At 32.3% G+C, this 24,747-nt stretch overlaps 1 protein-coding gene across 2 annotated transcripts in view; it reads left to right on the forward strand.

Annotated features, from left to right (window-relative positions):
- The window catches only part of LOC140434177 (uncharacterized), a 929,087-nt gene that overhangs the window by 199,817 nt on the left and 704,523 nt on the right, over positions 1–24,747 (forward strand). For both annotated transcript variants that reach the window (XM_072522244.1, XM_072522245.1), the window contains exon 3: positions 22,527–22,775. In XM_072522244.1, coding sequence (XP_072378345.1) covers positions 22,703–22,775 — 73 coding nt within the window. In that variant the 5' untranslated portion in view covers positions 22,527–22,702. The remainder of the gene's footprint in view (positions 1–22,526; positions 22,776–24,747) is intronic.

Raw genomic sequence — 24,747 nt, forward strand, 5'->3', positions numbered from 1 at the left:
AAAGCAACAGAAGGAAAGAAAGTTTGTTCAGCCGTCTTTCTCGATGCTGCTCAAGCTTTTGATAGAGTATGCTAATTGTTTCATTCAAAAACTAAAAAGAGTACTACCAAAATAATATTCTCAATTATTATCCTAGATTTTAAACCGATTCTTCAGAGTCAAGCAGGAGGAGGCCTATTCTGAGTTAAAAGATATCAAAGCGGGGGTACCGCAAAGTAGTGTACTGGAACCGCTACCTATTACATACGATATTCCAGATCTTAACGAAGATATGATAGGCGCTTTAGCTGACGATCAGGATATCCTATCAGTTGGTATCTAATGCAAGGGAAAAAGTCTACCTGGTATCAAGTAGCTATCAAACATGCTACCTGCTTTAAAAAGGAATGTCTTGCAAATAAAACATTCGTAGATAATCTTGCAAACTAAAGGAAAACACTTAAAACAAGAAACTAAGTGTTTGATTTCCTTATCAGCTTGTTGAGGTTCTAATTTTATTATCTCGAAATGACACAATATTGCAAGTGATTTTATAATAATAATAGGATAATAGTTAGTAAGGCATTGAGCCACAGACAAAGTTTCTGGAAATGGATATCAAAATAAAAAAGGAAACTGTACCAAAATATCGGAGAGGACCATAAAAAATCAAGTGGTGGGTGTACAAAAATGAGATGGAAGGTCTATTCAGGATGTGATATGAAATATATTTTAGATTTATGAAACGGCTTAAGAAATTCGTAGTCAACTGCGGAATTCATTCGTAGTCGACATTCATAATTTAAGATGTAAACACGTAATTATTTGAAGAAGTAATGTCATCAAGTATAACTTATACCTTTGTAAATGTAGTGAATAAATACGATACATCACAACTTAATATCTTCACCAATCCTTCTCTTCAACAATCAAGATACTGTCACTTAAGAAGTATCGCCAATCCATTTAAATATCAATATGAACGCGATAAGATACATCATACCTTTTAATTATATATTATAAGGTCAAGAATAGTAGAAAAAATGTGTTGGAACATGAAAGGAAACCTAATACGATTTAAGGGAAGATGGCCAGTATTATTAGAGATACTGCTATTGATATACGTGGAAAAATATCAGGAAAGAAGTTTAAAAATATGTGAAAAGACTAAGTGGTGATCAAACAAATTGCAACAAAAACTAAAAGAGAAGAAAAAAATATAAACAGTGACAAAAAAGAGATCGGACACAGATCTTTAAAACTGAACGACATCGAAAAAAAAAAGAAGCAAAAGTAGCAGTAGCAAATGCTACCGCAGAAGCGTATACAAATCTATACGATTAAATTGATTCCAGGATACTTTATTGACAGGTCCATAAGAGAAAAAGATACCAGCATTAGTTTGTTGCAGAGTGTTCCTCAGGGTTCAAAACTAGGTCAACTCCTGTGCAATGTCCTGTACGACGGGGTGTTGAGGCTACATATGCCAAGGCTGCACTCTTGTAGCTTATGCCGATAATCTCGCACTGGTTGCGAAGGCAAGTCAGAAAACGGACATGTGGCTAATGAGGCTAACACAGCCCTGCGTCGTATTAGTAGGTGGATCAGACAGAACGATATACAGCTAGCGCCTCAGAAAACTGAGGTGTTAGTTCTCAAAGTGAACCGGAAAAAATCCTCTCTTCGCCTTATAGTGGAAGGTGTGGAGGTTGCACCGGTTAAATCAATTAAGTATCTGGGAGTCTGGTTGTCGGAAGGACTTAGGTTCGGAGTACACATCCAAAAGACAGTAGGGACGGCGAAACGAAATCTGGAGGCATTGATACGGCTGATGCTAAGCATTGGAGGCGCAGGTAGCACCAAAAGAAAGGTGCTAAATGGAGTTTTCTAGTCGGTGGTAACCTACGCTGCCCCCGTTAGGTGTAGCTTACTAAACACTGCAAAATACACTAAGCATAGAGACTTCACAAAGTCGAATGCTCCTCAGGGTATCTAGCATATATAAGACAGTTTCAAATGAGGCTCTATATGTCATTGGAGCGATGATACCGATCGTTTTGTTATGTAAAGAGCAAGCGAGGATGTATGCGAGGAGGATGGATGTAAATATAGATAAAAATGAGGAAGAAAGAACAATAGTAGAGTGGCAGAGAGAATGGGCGAATAATAGTAGAAAGGCACGGTGGACGAATTAGTTTATTCCCGATCTGAGACCGTGGTGGGAATGTAAGTTCAGAAAACTAGACTACTTCCTGACGCAGGTTCTGACCGGACATGGTAGTTTTGGCACCTTCACAAATAAAATAGGCAATTCTGCCTCGGCAGACTGTACTGTTTGTGGGGTACCGAACGCTCCCGCCCACATTTTTAACTGCCAGAGGTGGGCAAATGAGATGGGAGATTTCGAAAGGCGAATGGGTTTCGGGCTGGATGAAATAAACATTGTAAACTTAATGTTGAGGGGAGAGAAAGAATGGAGAGAAGTACACTGTCTGATTTCTGGGGCGATGAAGAAAAAGGAGCAGCAGGACAGAGGAGGAAATTGAGCCAGGGATTTGAAATTTATGGTTCTTATTTATTAATTTATGGCCTAACGTTTGAATTTTTAGTTTTTTATTTTAGTTGTTTATTGAGTGGAAAGACCACCTCTCTGGAACGGTGGTTAATGTTTTAGCAGCAACACGGGTAATCCAGCACTACACTGGGGTTTTCTGGCCTAGTATGCTACTCGGCCGAAAGATGTCAGGGTGTCTTGTTCCGTGACGTAGATGTCCAAAAAATATTTCCCCCACCGTTGCCTGTCCGAATTCAATGGATACCTTCTTAGGCTCTTACTCGAATCTGGCAATACGGCAATTAAAAAAAAAAGATTCCAGAAAAGGGGAAACAAAGATGTATCAAATATTTAAATATAGAGCAAAGATTGCAAAATATTTTAATAATATTAGATGTATCCGAGATAAAAATAATCAAATACAAATAACGAAAAGAATGTCAAAATGACACGGAAAGCTACTTTGGCAATTTATTAAATAAAGAATTTGACAGAACACCAGTTGAGCTTAACACATCAAAAGGATTCTGGTGTATTACAATAGATAATTCTTAAATTAAAGTTCATTTTGATTAGTATTTTCTGTTCTATAACATTGCCTTTTTTTAAATTATTTTCAGTTCAAAAATTTGCTATGTTCCGAATTATTCTTGGAACTCTTACGTTCGTTGGAAAATTAATGTCGTTACCTGATATACGTTAACTGTTAGGTGTTAATTACTTACATTAGTCTTACTTAAAATACTCATAAGAATTTTACAATTTCTTTGCGGCAAACTACGACATGCCGCAAACCACTTATTTTATATATGCATTGAAAAAGGCGTTGCGCAAACATTTGCTATGTACACATGCAGAGTGAGAATGCATCAATCTTAAAAAGATATTCAGTAAAACCGACACAATCCCTTTGATCTCGAAAATTCCTAGAGAGTATTAGAAAAATATTGGTGTAAAGTTAAAATTAAATTTTTCTTGGTATCCTTTTTCTTATTGGAACTATATAAAACTTTGAAGTCAATTTAAATCTATATTTCATATATTGTTTATATCTAATATTAAAGATAGACATGCTTTTAATTGTCTAAAGATAGCTAAAAATGTGTAACAACTAAATAATCTAAAATTTCTATACGAAACTGAAATAATATCTCTATTGGTGAAAAATATAAAATAACCTTTAAATGATATCTGGTTACATACAAGCGCATTCATCGATCTCATATTTATGTTAAGTCAAGTCAAGTCAAGTCAAATTTATTGATCACATGCGACATTATACAAAGTACATGTATGAGACAAGTCAAAGTTACACAAATACATCTTAAAAGTATATAAATTAATTAACACGATAAAACATACTTAAAAGTTATTTTTAGAATATGGCTCTAGCTCACAAATGTATTGATGTACACACCTCCGAAAGTTTGGCCGATGTAAATTCATTCGTATATCTATTGGTAATTTGTTAAAGAAACTTATGGCTGCATAATGTGTGCTACTTTCCAACAAAACAGAACGATGTTGTGGAAGCATAAAGTGATTGTCTCTGAATCTTGTTGAATAAACATGGTTAAATTGAAATTTATTAAATTTATAAATTTTGCTATGTAAATACATTATACACGAAAATATATACAGACCAGGAATTGTAAGAATATTGTTTTGTCTAAAGATGCCTCTACAAGAATCTCTAAATTTCATTTTATACATTATCCTAATAGCTCTTTTCTGAAGTGCGAATATCTGCTCTAATTCAGAGGTACAACCCCAAACTTCAATGCCATATTTGGCTATTGAGTAAAAATGGGCAAAGTATACTGTTTTTAATACTGATGTATGAAAGAGACGTGAAAGAATTCTCAATGCATAACATGCGCTACTTAATCTGGATTTCAAATTAGAAATGTGGTTTGACCATTTACAATTACTGAATAGAAGTACCCCCAGCAACTTCGTGCAGTCTGTTTTATCTATTGCTGCTTCTATAGTGGCTTGATGGTTTAATAAATTATTTGACGTGAAAATCATATACTTTAATTTCTCTTTATTCAAAACTAATTTGTTGGATAAGAAATAACTGTTGATAGTGGATAGTATCTGTGTGGTTTTATTTTGCAAATTTTGATCAGACGTTCCTGTGACTAGAATGTTAGTATCATCCGCATAACTGATGATGTTAACCCCAGTCAGTGAATTAGTTAACAAAGCCATATCATTAATAAATACTATCAAAAGTAGAGGACCCAATACACTACCCTGAGGGATACCATAATGGATATCCAATGTGTTTGATTCGTTTACAAGTTCATTAGATGTTATCTTTACTTTTTGTCTTCTATTCTCTAGGTAGGAAGTAAACCATTTTAGAACTACACCACGAATACCAATACCATCAAGTTTTATTAACAACAAATTATGATCCAAAGTGTCAAAAGCCTTGGACAAATCGAGAAATAAACCACATGCCTTCTCTCGTCTGTCCAAAGCATCCAACACTAAGCTGACGAAATTTGCAAGAGCTGTAGTTGTAGACTTAGGAGATATAAAACCATGTTGAAAATTATGCAAGACACTATGCTTTTTTAGAAATGAGTTCATTCTAGTATAAACCACAGTTTCAATTATCTTTAAAAACACAGATAAGAGACTTATGGAACGATAGTTGTTAAGGTCATCTTTATCACCACTTTTGAACAAAGGGATTACAATAGATAGTTTAAACATACTAGGAAATATTCCTTGTTGAAAAGAGGCATTACAAATATCCGTCAGTGGATCTGCGAGAGCATGAATGCATTGTTTTAATAACTTAGGGGAAATCTGATCAAAACCACAACTGTGTTTGGATTTAAAACTTTCGACTATACTAGTTATTTCCTGTGGGTTAGTTGGATATAAAAACATAGAACAACTCTTACGGTTTTTTGATGCTGATATAAACCTACCTTAGTAGGATCCAAAGCGGCAAGAAACTTTGGACCCATTTCAACAAAATGGTGGTTAAATTTGTCTGCTAAATTACTGTTATCATCACTAGGTATATTTGAGTTATTTTGTTTCCCGACTGTTAAGTTTACTAAATGCCAAATACATTTCATTTTATTTGATGATTCGTTTAACTGTCTCATGAAGTGACTACTTTTAGCTGCTTTTAATTTAATTGAATATTCTGCCTTTGCCAAATGAAGGACTGGCCTAAGATTACTATTTTGCTGACAGATCGTTTCTAAAAGTTTTAGCTGATCCCTTAAATTGTACAGTTCCTGCGTAAACCAATTCGAACGTGTACATTTTTTAGGTTTACATTTAAGTAGTGGAAAATGGGACCGAAAGTAATTTTGAATAGTACTTAAAAAAGCTAATGATTTATCCTCAGCAGAAATTGTATTAAATACCTCTGACCAATTTGTTGACTCAAGGGTTTGAACAAAACGATTTATGTTCCTTTCACTATATGAACGGATGAATATATAGGCATCATTGTCTGTGCTAATGCTACATTGGAACAATTGCGCACGATGATCAGAGATAAAACCTTCCACAACCATTGTTTTTTGTGGGTGATTTATGTTTGTAGCAATATAATCAATTTGAGTTTTACTAGTGGCAGTAACTCTTGTATAATCATTCACAGTTATGGTTAAGCCATAAGAATCTAAAACATTCACCAAGTTCTGCTTACTTAGTGTATTTGATTTGAAATCTATATTAAAATCACCTGTTAATATTATAGCCTTACCTTCGGAGACTAGCACATTAAGTATTAGATCCAGTTTTGACATAAAAACATCAATAGAGCCACGTCCAGGCAGATAAATACACAATACAACACAATTAAAAAGGCAATAGTCTATTTCAACAGCACTCACTTCAAAATTATATTTCTCAGATTCAGAACATATATCAGAACGTTCCTTCCAAACCACACCCTCTTTCACATGGATTGAAGACCCTCCATGTTCCCCTTGGTCACGGCAGTAAGAAGAAGCCAGAGAAAATCCATTTATATGGTGTAGTTCTAGTTGTTCTTTAGATTTCCAGTGCTCAGTTAAACAGACACATATATTATGTAGACCTTCGCACTGCAGGAAGAACTCTAGTTTTTCAATGCTTGTTGATATACATTGTATATTTTGATGAGCTAAGCCAAAACTTTTTTGATTGAAAGTTGAAGCATTTTTACCAACTGTGTCAAAATTTGGAGAATTGAATACTTCTAACTTATCCAATTTGAAACCAGTTTTATGACTAACACTTGGGATATTTAATAATGTAATATCTGGATCAAAAACTAAGCTTCCTCTGTCTGTTTTTTCTTGCGGTAAAAAAAACGACTTACAGCTCCGTGAGGCCAACCTTCGGGATTCATGGCCTTGTTGAAGTTTCCTGAACATATATTTACTTTGAACTATGAGTAAATTGTTGGATGTTTTGATTGAATCATTTCACATGTTGCTTCAGGAAAATTCACTTTAATTAACTTGGTTAGAGAGTCAGTTGTAGTTTCTTTATTAATTCTTGTAACATGTAGAGTTTAAATTTTTGGTACACCCTTAACCTCATCGCTATCTCTATTGCTACCTACTATAATTTTTCTTTGTCCATTAAACTGATGTCGCCTAGGCCTAATAGTTTTCCATTCTTGATCATTTTCCGCCTCATTTATATGTATTTCATCTTTACTTGGTTTTTCGTCTTGTACTAAATTAATAAACTGATCCATTTTTAATCTGTTTTGTTCAAAAAGCAGTCCTTTCGAAACATCTGTTTTTGTTATTGTTTGGGAATTCCCTTGTTTATTTACGTCAGGCTTTTTCTGAGTAATTACCAGTTCACTTTTTGCTGCTCTGCCCATAAAGTTTTGTTTGTGTTCTTCTTTCTTTTTTTCGGCAATATTTAAATTGGTCGTATAATGTGTTTTATTTACGTCAGGCTTTTTCTGAGTAATTACCAGTTCACTTTTTGCTGCTCTGCCCATAAAGTTTTGTTTGTGTTCTTCTTTCTTTTTTTCGGCAATATTTAAATTGGTCGTATACTGTGTTTTGGAGTTCGTAATAGTACTAGTAGATGGCGTTATATGTATCTTTGGTAAATCTGAATTCTCTTTTAATTGTTTTAGGAGAAAAATTAGATCTTCTTGTTTTTGGCACCTTTTTTCTAGATGATATGTAAGTTTACTTACAGCGTCAAGTTCCTTTTTAATGGTAATAGCCCTGTCTGATAATGTGTCACAGTGAGAACAGGTTATGTTCTCTATCAAATCATAAGATTTATTGTCGCTCTTGCTGTTTATAAATTCACCAATTTTATTTATATAGGCAATCACTTGTGGATTTGCAACATTCACTGGTATTTTTAACGTCACAATTATGTCGATTAGTTCATTTTTCTTTAATTTATTTAACTCAGTCGTTAAGATGGTTGTATCACACGCCGCCATTTTCGATTGTTAACTAAGACTGAGCTAGTAACGTTCAAAGAAACTGTGCTCTAGAAGATAAAACAGGTAATATGGTAAGGGATATGGACGTGGTATATATCACACCACTAGAAACTACGCCAACAATCCTATAAACAAATATCCTAAGGTCTCTAGCTGATAAAATGATAAATCACCTGATGATATCACAGTCGAACCTTTGCAGAACATGGGTAAATCTAGTTCACGAATAATGTGGAAACTGTACAATCAGATATGGCAATTGACAAGTGATTAACATGAAAAAGGTGCAACTACAAAATGTAGTAACCACCAAACCATCTTACTAATTTTACAGTCAAGTAAAATTTTACTGGGAACTATCAAATATGATCATATGCTTTGTAGATTACAAAAAGACATTTTACTGTGTAAACTGAAAAGTTTGGTAGAAAATACTACATGATATGAGAGTTTGTGTTCATTTGACAGCTTTCGTTAAAAGCCTATTATACGAGAATATCAAAACCAAAAGAAAAATTAAAAACTTTAAATCCAACCATTTTAAAGTTACTGGGGAAGTCCGTCAAGGATCTATTCTATATTTATTTACTTTATTCTATTTGATAGCTACACCCTAGAGTTAATTCAAATTATTGATTGACATTTAACATTCCGGAGTCAATATTGATGCGGAAATTAAAGTGCAATTCAATACACTAGCGATTAATGCCCTTTCAAAATTCGTGGTGCACAATTTTGCTGCTGGATTAAAACATAAATATACATCGTACAAACAAACAGAAAATTTTCCATTCAAATGAGAAGTTTTTACCATAAATCAACATAAAAAATCGACAGTTGCAAACCAAAAATTGTTTTACTAATTTGCTTAGCGTATTGCAAATATAAAGTCGCAAATATTTCTCTGACTCTAAATGTAGTACATATTTATAGTACACAGTTTTTAACACCTATTATAATAGTTTTTAGAGGAATATCAAAAATACCTATCAAAATACAACTGAATGCTAATATTTTGGTAAGTTTGATGTAAATAGGTTATATGCAAATTTGTCATTAAACAAAATCTAAAAAATAATAAAAATAAAATTAAATCTGGTTTAAATCGAAACAAACCTACTTTTTTTTTCATATAAAAATGCGTGCACGTCATTCAAGATTTACGACGTCAGAACCCAACAGCAGTGCCAAAACATCAGAATAATTAGTAAGTGAGGAATTTTTAAAATGTCAACTATTTGTCAAACTATTATATTAACAGTAAATACACTTAGTTTTAAGACTACTGCAACACACTAAAATACATAAAAAAACATTTTACTAGAAAATTATATATTCTAAATTTTAAACTTACCTCTTTTAGGACTGTAATAGTAAAGACGTCCCGCCATTATTTCTTCTTCAAAAATATCTATCTTATATGAAAGCTTATCAGCTTTCTACAGACTATTTATTTGTTTTGACATAGCACAATCACAATACACAACAATAATTAGTTTTTAAAGCTATTAGTCTAAATTTAATATGTATTTATAAATATAATTTATTAATATGTATTATATTATGACCAAATTGTGTAAGAAATTAAAACATAAACAAAATTCTTACTCTAAAAAAGCGGCAACACTTTATACACTATTGCCACATGCGCTGAACTGTCAATAAAATTTGAAGTATTCCGGTATCAGTTGTGTACAATTATCTAATCTATTTAATTAAAATTATTATTTTGTGCAATATTAGACTTGAAGAGTTATTTCATAAAATTTATATTATTAATAATAACAAATGTTTTTGGTTATTTAATCAATATAGTTCTAAAATTTTCAATATAATGATGATTACATTTTTCTGATTATTACACAATGTTGACGCCTATGAAAGATCGAGTAGTTCCGTATGGATTTCGTATTATTAGCTGTGTTAGAAACATTTGAACTCTAAGGTTGACGTTCTGGAAATTTTAAATACAAGTGACGTCACTTTGTATAAATCGTGACGTGCAAGTGTTTTACTTTGAAAAATGGTATACAATGATAATATTATCTATCCCTCTTTTCCAAAGGACACTAGATGTTATTTTCCATAAAATATCTAAGAACGCACCGTCATGTAGAAATAATTTGGAACTTTCTACTTTAAACAAAGTATAAAATAATGTGTAAATAAACTAAACTTTCAACTCGAGGACCCTAGTCAGTTAACGACCAAAAAGTTTTGTATTACCCACCGATATACGAAGGCGAAATATTCTTTATTCTGTCTTACCAGTAGCTCTACCTGAAGAGCTAAAAAAAACGAAACAAGTGTCATAAAATGACAGATTTGACAGGATCTGAATATTGCTTTTCGTATATTTTCACTGTGATGGATAGCTCTTTTAGACAGCATGCTTAGTATATTCGAAACAAATAAATTACAAAACAAAATTATTCGGCTTGTTCCTATAATTTTTAGTTTCAGTGGCATTTTCGTTTCTGAATAGTGCAGAATAAATAACAATCAGAATGCCCACTCTTCGATGCCGCATTTGAAATGTGTTAGTATGCGATCGCCATATTTAAATCGGAAAACACAGGCTCGGATTGAGAAATTTGTGACAAGCTATGACAGAACCGTAATTTAAATTTTAAGGGGTTAATAATTTAGTAAATTTGAAATAATTTGAAAAGAACATTTTCTGCAAGTTATATACAACACTAGAAATATATACATACATATGAAGGATTAGGATTACTTCCGTAGTAAACAAAGTCCAAATATTTTTGATAGTGTAAATATTTTTGATAGTGTGAAGTAAACATCACCAAAGATGCAAGATGCAAGATCTGCTCTAAGAGCTAGATTCCTTTGTAAATGTATGGAAAATCTTGAAAGTGTATTTACAAGAGAAGTTGTTTTTTAAATGAAACTTGGATTTACTTCAAAGGAAATAAAACAAATTCTTGGCAAGACAATAGTGCCAAAAGTGTCCGAAAACCAGGAGGTTATGATGGTAAACGTTTTGTAATTGTTCACGCTAATTCATGCAAAGCATTTGTTTCGGGAGCAAATTTATTGTTTTGTTTAAAATCTAACGTAGCTGATTATTATAAAGAAATGAACAACCAACTTTTTACTAAGTGGATAAGAACACAAATAATAACTAATTAAGGAGAGCCATCATTGGTTGTAATGGATAATGCTTCTTACCACAGTGTCCTTTTAAATAAACAACCTTTAACTACTTCAAGGAAAGATGAAATTATTAGTTGGTTGATAACAAATAGTATTAAACATGACCCATATTTTTTTAAAGCTAAATTGCTACAAATAGCCAAAAATAACAGAAAAGAAAATATATTAACGAGTTGCTCCGAGAATATGGTCATGAGGTGTTGAGACTGCCTCCTTAGCACTGTAAATTTAACGCAGTAGAATTAATTTGGGCAAATTGTAAGTCGTATTACAATAAGTATATTGGTATAGATGGGCATGGGCATTCTGATACTGCTGTTTCAAATATGTGGAATAAGGCACTGGAACGATGTAATGTAGATATTTGGGAGAAATGTGTTAGACATACTAATGAAATTATTTAAAAAATGATATATCCGAGAAAAGAGTATGGTGAATGTTGACATTCAAGCAATTATAATAAATCCTGGTGATAGCTCAGATTCAGACATTGACGAGAATTAAAATACATGAGTTTCTATTCTATACTAGAAGTAGCTAGGGTATGGAAAGAATATTATGAGAAAAAATTTGATACCGAAGTGATAAAGGAAGACAATATAATCAATGAAGGCGAAGAAAACACAGAGCCAGAGCAAATAAGTAGAGAAGAAGTAATAGAAGGATTATCAAATATAAAAATAGGCAAGGCAGGTGGAGATGATGAAATTGAAAATTACCTGGTAAAATACCAGGGGAAATGAAGGAATAAACTGGCTATGGACAATATATAAAGAGGCGTGGGAAAAACAAACAATCCCTAAAGACTGGACGAACAATATCATCGTGCCAATATACAAAAAGGAGAACATGTAAACTGCGACAACTATAGAGCAATATGTCTGTCATTGGTATGGTCCTTAAAATATATACGAAAATAATAGAGAAGAGACTGAGACAAGAAGTAGAAATGGTATTGGGAGAAGAACAAACGGCATTTAGACCGGGAAGACAGACAAATGACAACATATATATCATTAGAAACCTAATAGAAAGAAGCATAGATACGGGGGGAAAACTAGTATTAGCATTCATAGACCTAAGAGCAGCATTTGACACGATAGAAAGACATATTATAGGGAAATGCTTGAGGAAAATAAACGTACCTAATGCATTGATAAAAATTATAGAAAGTACTTACAAAGAGGTAAAAGGAAGGGTACAAATAACAGGGGAAAGATCGGAAACATTTAATTGGAAGAGAGGTATTAAACAAGGAGATAGTCTCAGCCCTTTGCTATTCATAATAGTAATGAACGAATTGATAAGAAACACTAGAGTCAGAACCAATCAACTACAGACAATAATAGGTTACCGCAGATTACAACCGGTAACAATAGAGTCCTTAATGTATGCAGACGACATAGTACTAATAGCAGATTCCGAGAATAAAATGCAGAAACTAATGGATATATGGGTAGAACAAATAGAAGAACTAAAAATGGAGATAAACGAGGAAAAAAGTAAGATAATGATAATCAGCGGAAAAGGAGATAAGGAAGATAATCAAATAAAGATAAAATGTAAAAATTGGAAATAGTAACAACTTACGAATACCTGGAAAGTATAATAACTAATGACAGAACAATAGACTGGGAAATAACAAATAGAGCAAAGAAATCAAACAAGTTATATTATGCGTTAGCCCCAATAATGGGAAAAAGAGAACTTGCATGAGAAATAAGAATAAAAATATATAACACAATAGTGATACCGACTGTGCTCTATGCAAGTGAAAATTAGGAGAATGGCCAACCAGGAACCGATAATGTACAAAATAGCAAAGAGACAAATGAACTGGTATGGGCATCTGATGAGGATGCAATCCAACTGGAATAACAAGAAAAATTTATGTAGCAAAAAACATCGGAAAAAGAAAAAGAGGCAGACCAAGAAAAAAATGGACACAGCAAGTAATGGAGGCGGGAAAACTTAAACAAAAATCACTCGAGGAATTGAAAATAATGGCAGGAAACAGAAAAGAATGGAAGAGGTGGGTAAATGAAAATTAAAATAGCTAGCCCAAATCAGACACCCTGATAGGGTAAAAGGAAGGGGAGAAAGAAAGAAAGAAAGAGTTTCTATTTCGGTTGACATTCGTTTGAAAGTTTATTGTTAGATAGTTAGTTACCCAATATTTTATTTAAGTCTTTTTTGAAGACATGTTTATTACTTTCTCTAAGAATATGCTATGGTATAAAGCGTTATCTATTATAATTATAAGGGATGGTTTAGATAAATTTTTTAATAGTTGATTTTGAAACCACGATAAAAAGTTTGCTTGATTCATTTCCTTATGGTAGTCAATTATAGTCGATTTAGAGCAAAATATAGCCTGTGCACCCTTATAGAAGCCATTTTCATTACCAGCATGAAGAATAATATATCTACAAAAAAAAATGATTTCAACACCTTTGTTTTCAATATGATTACGGTTATATATTATGGTGAATATAAATATATTACGGTTTCCCATCAGTTTTAATAGATTTTTCACATATTTTATTCTCATCTTGCCATAAGCGACATATAGATCTATATATCGAATTTTCGGATTTTTTAGAACATTTATTTTTAGATGCAATAACGAACTAGTATGACATAAAAGTTTATATGCACCGCTGGTATTAATATATGTATATGCCCTCGGGCGACTTACAAACCTTCGGGCCAGAGGCCCTTGGGTTTGTAACATCGGTGCCCTCTGGGTATAAACATCTATTAAATACCCCCTTGGTACATATATATATATATATATATATATATATATATATATATATAACTATTATATAATCTCAAAGATTCTGCTCCCTTCACAGCAATGTGAGATTGTTCCATCAGGCCTCGCCTTGGATCATCTTCTAGCCATTTAAAACCAATGTCTTTCAGTACAATATTGAGTGACATACGATAATCACTAAACAGATCTTTTTTCTTCAATGAACTCCATAAATAGGTCAAAGTCACATGAGTGACAAAAGGAATAATCATGAATGTGTTGCTTGTGTGAGTCCATTTCAAAAGGTAAAAGAAATAATAAATTAGACTTACTCACAATCAATTTAATTTAACTATCCAGACGACCGGTTTTGCAAAATGCAAAGTTACGTTTGACGTTTACTGTCAAACAATTACAATAGCAGACTTAAGTTCTCCAATCAACAATACAGGATAGTTTGAACCATGTTCTTTCAACCATCAATTAATAGAGTACCGGCATGTAAGTAATGTTTTATTTATTTGTTCATTTATTAATTTATTACAGTTTAATAAACTATTTTACCAATTTGTGGGTCTTACCTTGTCTGCTTAAACATTTTATTCATTTTGAAAAACCACAGACATGTAATATTGGCATAATTACTGTAATTTATTTCATATTTCATCTATCTTTGTTTATCTTTATTAGACAACACCCTAATATGGGTTTATTATTTCAGCATTTATTTAACTTTGTATCGAGACCTGAAGATGCTTTGCATATTGTAGAAAGCGAAACCGGTCGTCTGGATAGTTAAATTAAATTGATTGTGAGTAAGTCTAATTTATTATTTCTTTTACCTTTTACAAAAGGAAGAGTTTTAATTCTGACTTTTGGGTCCCCAGACAAAGACGAGTATTAATACTCAATAAACTCCATTTGTGAAAAATTTGCATTTGTGTCACTGTTTCCATAAAGGCGCGATATATTAAAAATATTATTTGTTTTTTATGTAATTTACTCGATAGTTTTGTATTTTTCAATATTAAATAATAGGAAATCTTCTTCAGGATATTAACTTTGTTGTTGTGACTTTTTTTAAATTTATTTATTACCGTTCTATATTTATGTTTATACTAGTAATAGTCGGTATGAGGTTCAAGCTGTTTAATGTTCAGTCCATCAGTCTCCTCAATAGTGAAAAAGAGTAAGTCCACTACAATAAAAAATAGTAAGTGTACACACGTAAGAAGTTATACTTCTTCTATTATATGATTTCAACGAAATAAATATATTTTAAACAGTTTATTTGTATTTTTGACGTGACAACGTGTTAAATTAGGTTGTGGCTCGGAGTCATTTAAGAAAAAGTGTAACGCCCGCTCACGTCTGTTACAGTGAGTCACCGAACGAGAGAGAGGCCCGCCGGACCGGCGAATGCCTTGCGTCTCTCTCCCACTCAAACATGATCGGTCCGCTGCGCGCGGCACTAGAGAATTAGGCGCGTTGAATCGCTAAAGTTGAAAATCGTTGAAAGTATCGTCAGCTGTGTCTGTAGTGAAAATGTGGAGTGCTTACAGTGTCCTATTTTAGGGGGAACCACCAGTATCAGATATAATTTTAGGAAATTACCTAGGGACCTATATTCTTTTATAATATTGCTATGGATTTATCCATTTAATATTGAGCAATGATTGTAAACATTCTTTATAGTTTAAACTTCAATGAAAATTATTAACTGTGTCTAAAGACATATATGATATGAGGTATTTTACCCAAGAGTATTAAGTATAATGAATATACATAAAAACATAATTTTGTTTTCTTAGGATTTAACATTTTGTCAGCACATTATCTCAAATTCACACTTAAATCAATATGTTTTTACTATTAGGTCTGTTGAATGTTTGTTCTTTACACAAAATTTAGTCTATACTTCATATTTATTAAAGGCGGTAAAATATACATTACAATTCAGTTGTTTATAAACCACTTTCAAAGCATAAAGAACCTTTTAAGCTTTGTTTATATTATTTTGTGTATATTAATTGAGTTAATTGGAGTAGCCCACTTTGATACAAAAATACAGTCAATTTATGGATATTTCAAGGTGACAATCTAAAAAAAGCTGATTTCCTCCCATGCATTTTATTAGAAACACTTGAAATTTAAAAAAAATTTAAAAATCGTAAGATGTAAGACCTTAATCGTGAGATCGTGAGATTTGTCTTCAATTCGTGAGTAGATTCGTCATTTACAACAACTACAACAATAAATGTAAATAATTGTACACTAATATTTCATTATCGTAAACTATGATTGATTGATTAATTGTTAGATTGACACAAAAGTTGAGAAACTGAGTTTACAGCGGCAATTCCTTGTTCCTATTGTGCAATCTAATAATATTCATATCAATAAATATTCTACCGAGAAAAAGACGTTGTCACGTAAAATCTTCGCCCGTAAAACCGACTTTACAGGCAACCGATTTTTTTTTAAATTAAACTAATTTTAATAGTTACTATTTTCCAAAAAAAAGGCCTTAAAATAATACCAATAATTAAAAAAAGTAAGTAAACAACACGAGGTGTTCCACGGCTACGTGGTACCGTAGCGGCCACCCATCCAAATCGTAACCGCGTTCGACATTGCTGCTATCTGACAATAGAATAAAATTGATACAAAATTAATTATTTTGTCAGATTGTACAAATAATATTAAGATTACTTTTAAATCTTCTGTTCATCATATTTTTATGAATCCTATTCTCGACTAATACCAATCCAAATACACAAAAATTAGAATAAATAATATATTTACTAAATTTAACTTTATAAAATACATCCACCAGGATAATAGACATTTCGTAATTATTACATTGACAGTAGTAGGTATCAATGATAATTATCTACACATCGACGTACGTTTCCTTTAATATTTTGATTTAACTTGTTTGAAAATGAATCATGAGGCAAGGGAAAAGATAGAGTGGACGTACTTTATCTCCATGCTTATAAAGTGAAATGATTATGACAATTTTTAATTCTCTTTTGTTCCTTACTTCTTCTTCTTCCAGTGCCATCTCCGCGGCGGAGGTCGGCAATCATCATAGCTATTCGAACTTTTGAGACGGCTGCTCTGAACAGTTCATTTGATGTACATCCGTACCACTCTCTCAGGTTGCGCAGCCATGACATTCTACGCCTCCCTATGCTTCTCTTTCCTTGGATCTTTCCCTGCATGATCAGTTGGAGCAAGGTGTATTTCTCTACACGTGTAATATGTCCGAGATATTCCAATTTTTTTGTTTTTATTGAATTTTTGTTCCTTACTATCAATGAATAAATATTACACTTTTTTATCCATTGGGTATAGCATCACAGCAATATTTAGTACCAAAACATATGCGGGAGGAATTAAAGTGTGCAACGTACCAAAATGAATCTGTTTTTATTCATTTTTTCGAAGTTAAAGTCTAGTATGTAGATGAGATGACTTATACATTTTTTATATAAAACCTATAGTACATTTTAAGCGATGCGTAATGTTTTATAGCTTTTAACTCACAATAGATTTAATCAACATGAAATACTCTCGTGACAAGCTTTATTTATAACGAGAATGTGCATTTGTTAAAATAAAATATAAACGGAATAAAAGGTTTGCTCGTATGTAATGCATTCTTTAGTTGTAGTTATTTACAATTTAAATACGGCAAGCTCAAAACGACGCATAAAATTTAAATGGCCGACAGTTTGTAACCGAATAATTTTGTTTTAAAAATGCAGTAGATATATTAGGATTTCAAGAGTTTAAAAGTTAATTCTATGTGATTTACTAAATCAGTCTGTGAGCTGGATGGTATCCTAGTTTTTTAATTTAGGGACATATTTTAGCAGTATTGCAGTGTTTTTTAATTCGTCTTTCATAATAGACATGATCTCTATTTTAGTAACGGAAAATTTTAGTTTTTATACAGGGTGAAATAGCTATTCGGACAAAGACCAGTGTTAGGTTATTTGTTCTAAAATGTGCCCATTTGATCAAATATACATAATTAAAATGTTGCTGAAAAAAATAATAGTGTGTTAAATGTGACTTTATTTAATTAATTTCACTGTATATTTAGTGATTTTTCAAACGAGTTTTTTTAATAAAAATTTTGATAAATTTGTGAAATTTTTTTAATATATCTTAAAAATAAAACCTCTAAGAATCGATTCTTCTTTATTATGTACTATGTTCTTTCAGAACGTTGGTTACCATCATAGCTATCTTAAATTCACTGCCACCTGAATCAGCATGCTTCTATTAAAAAACTATGCGAATCTCGCAAGTTGTTTAACTATTTGTAAAAATGCGAATTCAGGAAGCCAATTTTTGTCAGACATGATCTTAAAGTCGTTCATTTCCTTGCTCCGTTAAACGTCTCATTTTTAAATTCCATACTCTCTCAAATGCGTTACCGCAGCTTAGCCATCTCACTTTAGTATGGTAGAGAAGATCAGAAAATTCGCTTTGGTGGATTTTAAAAACTCTTGGAATTTTCTATACATCAAACCTCGTGAACTTATTGTGTTTATAAGTTTAACAACCAAGCTTAATATAGGTTGTATGTTAAGAGGTGTTTTACACAATACATCATAGTGTATTAATGCAAATATAATACATTATTATTAGGATTTTCTTTACAAAATATTCCCATAAACTCCACATTTCTACTCATTATATGGAGTGCTTCATCCATGGCTATATTATATAATTTTTCTTTAGGTAAGTTTAACTTTGAAATACCTTCAAAACAAGAATCATAAATATTTTTCTTGTAGTATTTCCTTTCAGTGATTGCAAGCTTGCTAATTCTTCATTAATAGTATACTCTTGATCAATTCATCTAATAAAAATCAGCAACTCGCAATGTCGCTCACGTATGTGCTTTCGTACATGGTTAATAAAAATTGTTCAAAGCTTTTTCATTTTTTTTTCCGGTAACTATAACTGGACAGCAATACCTTCAATTTGATCAGTTATTGTTTTTCGTGATAAAGCTTAAAACTGAAACTCGTTACTTTTTTCTGCACAAATAATGTTGCTTATAACTACCATCATTCTATTGCTAATTCACCATCCGATAATGTTGTAAGCTACAATATAACTTGCTAGTGTTGCAGTCTTGTGAGTATTAGATTGCTTGGTAAACATATTTTGCTGTCCACATAACTTCTTTTTTTTTTGCTTTTCAAGAAAAGACTTTCGCAGAATAGTCTCTCATATGCTTATATTTTGTATATTCATGTTTTTAGAGAAGTGTCGAGACAGATTAAAACTTTTAAACAATATTTCCACGACAACTCTACCTAAAAAACTACACACTCATAACTATGAGTTTTTTCGTCCTAATTTTGCTACTGTAACAAAACAACAATATAAATACATCGCTCAAACAAGCGAATATTAATTTTATTGTTATGCGATTTACTTAAGTATGCCAAGTTTCACTTTAGCCCGTTGGAAATATCTGTTTTAAAATTAGGTTGCAACATTTGACCTCAACAAAAGATACATACCTACATACTTTGCAAGTTAAATAAAAACTTTTAAAATACAAGTAAGTAATGAAATTTAGATTATTCGTATAAACAAACTGTATTTAGATTTTATAAGTAGGCACAAAAGAACACCTTACTCTGCGGATTCCGAAATACCACTGTCTTTAAACGGACCGTTGTTACACGTTGTAGTTTCGAAAGTAAAAAAGAAATTATACTGCATATAAACATGCGATTTGAAGTAAAACAAAACTCAGGGAGTGGGCAGCCAGAGGCAGTGGCGACGACACGACACGCACCAGCCGAAGCGCGCGGTCACTCAAACACACCCACACACTACAGCCGAATTTTAACGCTTCTTGGGCCGTATACGACCCGCGGGCTGTAGTTTCCCATCCCTGTTTTAAAAACATAGAGCATTATTTTTTTAAAAGTTGCGTTTTTCCATTATATTTTCAGTGAGCCTACTTACAAGCGCGTGATATAAAAAATATTAAAGGTATTATATATGTTTATGAGTTAAAAAGTCAGCCCATTTCCAAATGTTTTTTTTTTTTAATTTTTTGATATGTTTAATTTTTTTATTATATCTTTAAACTGAAGTCTCAAATAATAAATTGCGATTTTCTAAATGCCTCTAGAGTTACAGTTTGGGCAAGAACAGTTGTTTAAATAATTGCTCTTCAGGATAAACAAATTGAATAACTTACAAACTATTTGGTCAGTCTTGCTGAGATTTAGCACACATAATTGCCATAATTTCGAATAGTTATATTATATCTCTTTACGCAAAAAAACAAAGTTATTAACATTTATAAATTACTGCAAAAATAAGGGCTTTTTGCAGTTATCTTGGTCAAATGTTTATATATTTTAATTAACAAACTCGCATATTAAAGAACTATAACTTTTATTTGAACCGTTTTTTCCCTTAAATGCCGAAGAAAAGTTTTTTTGGCAAAAAATGGATTTTTAACAGATCTAAACAAAGCAAAAATACGTCTTCAAGGATGTGTCATCAGCTGTCCCTCATATACCTTTTAGAATTTTTTATAGAATCTAAAAAAAATCTAGAGTATTTTTTCAGCTGTTTTTTTATTGGCCTACTTCGTGCTTTAGAAAACTTAACGCAGAGAATTACAGATATTCTGTGTAATTCGGATCCGCAATACTTAGATATTATCTCTATCTACCACACTATTTGCTCCGTGCGTGACCATGGTAGGGGTACTTTGAAACGATGCCAGCGTGCGTAGCGGCGAAATGTGACAAAAGTGGACCTACCTTTTTACGCATAAATTTTATCAGAAATCTGTGCAAATACATATTGCGTATTTAATTGTGCTAATAATAGCAAAAATAGTAAGTGTAGTTTGTATAGATTCCCAAAGATTACATATAAATTAGAGAAAAGAAAAAGATGGATCCGTGCTATTAATATGAAAAAGAAAATATTTGAAGTAATTTTCCGATATTACGATCTTCTAAAGACCGTACCAACAGAAACCGTACCAAATAAATCGTATCTGGGATGAGTTAAATTAAGAGTAGAGTGTGCATTTGAACAAATTTTCTCCTCTTGAGGGTCTTGAACCCGATGCATCCGTGGTACCCTGCCTATTATACAATTAAAATAGGAAAAATTTAAATAATTTACCTTAAATGATATTTTATAAGGCTTCAAGCTAACTGCAGAGTGCCTGATGACTTTAGCTTTTATATTATAACTTTTACTATTACTTATTTTAAATATACTATGCTCTTTCTCTTAAAAAACTTGATTTGCCAGTAATAGATTTTTCCCTTTCTTTTCCGTTTATGGTTAGAAAGATTTATTATGATGAATTTTAAGAAACCCAGTTTTTAATACTACATTTATTTGGTACATAAACTGAAAAAATATAATTACAAAGTTAATTATTAATAATTGTCAATTTCGCATGTATTTAACAATGTCAAACATATGTCATATGTTTAACCTGAAAATTGGTAGGTCCAAAACTGTCAGATGAAGGCGGTAAGTGTCGCGTCAGTCAAGCACGGAGCGAATAGTAATATAATCTTAGTTAAACCGGTGTAGAATCTCTGTAGAATCTGCAATGGTACTTATTTCTTTTGAAAACTCATGGATGTTCAACTACTACTTCAATACATTGATCTCGTTTTGATTTTTTTATATTCCTTCGTACTTCAGCAATATTGCTTGTACATTTAAAAATTCTTTGAGTTGTTAGCTAACTTGGAATTGGTCCATTAGGATCTTATACTCTTTAAAATGCCTTCTTCTTGAGAAGGTTGGCGATCATCATGGCTATTTGTATTTTCATACATTTGCTTTAACAAGCTAGTTAGACGAGCAATTAAACCACTATTTGAGATTGTGCAACCATGACATTCGTGGCCCTCCAACGCTACGCTTTTTCTAAAATCTTTCTCTGCGTGATATTCTGCAGAAGTTGATATTTTGTTCCTCTCATCACGTGGCCAATGTATTGTAGTTTTCGTATCTTTATTTCCTTATTAATTTTTTTTCTTTTTAAAGTCTTCGCAAGACTTCTTCATTCGTGACACTACGCTGAACAAAAAACTGACAGTACGTGCACTATTGCCTGAATAAAACATCTTTATTATTGTTACGTGCTCCTCTATTAAGTACATTTTATCAACTGTTTTTTAAACAATAAGTAAGTCACAAAATAAAAATATTAACAATTCAAATATTGTTAATATCTAACTTCATTGTGACCAAACGCAATCAACTCGTTGAAGACATTGTGCCCTACGCGTGGTCTAACTTTTACAACAGAACTCTGGCAAATATCTTTGCAAAATTTTTAAATTTCAATTCGTAAAATAATTTTAACTATTGATCAAAAATAATTATTAGGGAAGCAGGAATTTAACAATTTAAAATTCTCATTGAGATTCCTATGACCTGGTATATTTTATAGAACTAAAAACAAGAGAAATCACGGAACAAAGAACTTATTATCCCCTGTGCGAATTAAAACCTTTGTCTTTTATTACTTTACGCAATCAATATCTTTTATCTTTCTAACGCTTTACATTTCTTTACAGATTTACGATTGGTGAGCCTTTAATTGATTGTAAGGACTCCCGAGTGCATCTATCGATTGGGGCAAGCTTCGTTTGCTCCTCTCTAACCTCGTTTTCGCGAAAGGGTAACACGCATCTCGCTGGAGTGGCGAGAATTTGAAGAGGCGATTCGTGATTCCACACTTTCGTTCCTTCACATGAAATCCGACGAAGAAATGGGACGTGACAAGCCATCTGCTGCTACACAAGGCAACCATACGCATCATTCAAGTGAGTATTTTTTTTATAAATTGTGGCTGCGAGTTGACGGTAATGTTATAGCAAGCAAGCGTGTTTCCGACGCGTAATGGCTATTGAGCACTTCTAAATAGACTGGTGAAGGGGAAGTGTTCGGCTCTTTATACTTTTCGTCACTTTTTCATATGGTTTTATTTGAATTTAACGTGTTTATAGCTAAACCATTTCTATAAATACGAACGTATGGAAAGTATCACGAATACGAGAAAGAGGTCTTTTTGTGAAAATAAGAGAAAATAATTTTATATTGTGTGCGTTTTATATTTACAAAGCTGAATTTAAACCCAAATTTGAATACTTGTTCATCTAATTAGCCCTAAATGTCTTTTCTCTAGGCTTCTTCTTCTTTATTCTATTTTTCTTTATAAAGATGACTACTAGATGGCCCGGCAGACTTCGTACTGCCTCAATAAATAAAAAAGTTAAATTTTTCTATACAATACACTTAAAACAAACAAAAGGAATTCGTAATTATTAAACAAAAAATCCTCGATTTGAATGAGGTTTTAATATTATTTTCAAATAATTACACATGATGTTTGAAGTAATAAAGTTTAGTTAGAAATGATAAAATAAAGTTTGAAGTGTAACAGTTATAATCTGAAACTTGCTTATCTTATAATGAATATAACATCTTTATATACATACCTACATTCAAAACAACACTGGTTTTATTATATTTCCAATTATACAGGAATCATAACTCATAGACTCATAATCCAAGGAAAAATCTCGGGAAAGAGAAATGTGGGACGTAGGAGGATTTCCTGGTTGCGAAATTTAAGGGAGTGGTATGGGTACAGTTCAATACAGTTGTTCAGAGCTGCAGCTAACAAAGTAAAGATTGCTGTGATGGTAGCCAACCTCCGATAGGAGACGGTACTGCAAGAAGAGGAAGGAATCATAAAGTTGCATGATCAATTGTCATGTCACAACGATTAAGTCCTTACAAAATTCATCATCATCATCATGCAACCTCTTCTGTTTACTGCTGGACATAGGTCTCTCCCATTTTTCGCCACTCTTCAGGGTTCTGTGCGTCTCATTGCCATTTCTTGAAAATTCGTTTAATGTCGTTCATCTAGCGTGTTGGTGGTCGTGTAGGGAGGTATTTGCCTTAAAACACCAGGCTGGCAAGGCGGTTTGGTGAGTTTTTAGTTCAGCCGCTTATTGTGCGTACCGACGCTGTTTGAAGCCGCCTGCTCCGGGTCAGACGCTTCTAGGTTTGTGATCTTATATTATTCCTAAAATCAGGGCTTGCCAACTCCGCCATCTTCGCCGTACCAAAAATATTCTTCGACGCCTTGGATGCCGTCTGGACAAAATAAAGTTTGCAAAGCCATTTATTATAAACTGGCTATACTATAAGTTTTATTTTACAAAAGTCGTTTACAATACAAATTAATCTAATATCTTTATCTACATTAAATTAAACACAACATAAAAAAAATTATTACAGGTAGTCAAGTATTATTAATATTATGTTTCTTATATTAGTTTATATATATTTTAAAGTTACAAAATAGTTTAAAAACAGTGTACACTTGATGTTGCTTAAAAATAGTCACGTCACAACAATTAGATACTTACAAAACAAAGTTTATGTATATAATAAACCAAAAATAATAGGTTATGTATATGGCTTCAATTTGGTATTGACGGACACACATAGTTAAGATACTGTCAATTTATCAATTTAAAGATTTCTGATAAAATATTTCTTTGTAATTGTAATTATTGTGTGCCTCAATGACGTTATTTATTAACTTTTTGACAGTCAGTTTTGTTACATTACACAGTCAGGGTTGGTTGATGTTACGCTGTTACGCAGGATGATGAGAACTGATTCTACTTTTAACTGTAAATAATTGTAAGGTGGTAGTACAAGTACAATCTCACCCAAATTATTTATTCTGGCTTTGGAAGACATTTTTAAATCTATAGA

This window comes from Diabrotica undecimpunctata, chromosome 2, assembly GCF_040954645.1.
Source record: "Diabrotica undecimpunctata isolate CICGRU chromosome 2, icDiaUnde3, whole genome shotgun sequence".
Lineage (NCBI taxonomy): Eukaryota > Metazoa > Arthropoda > Insecta > Coleoptera > Chrysomelidae > Diabrotica > Diabrotica undecimpunctata.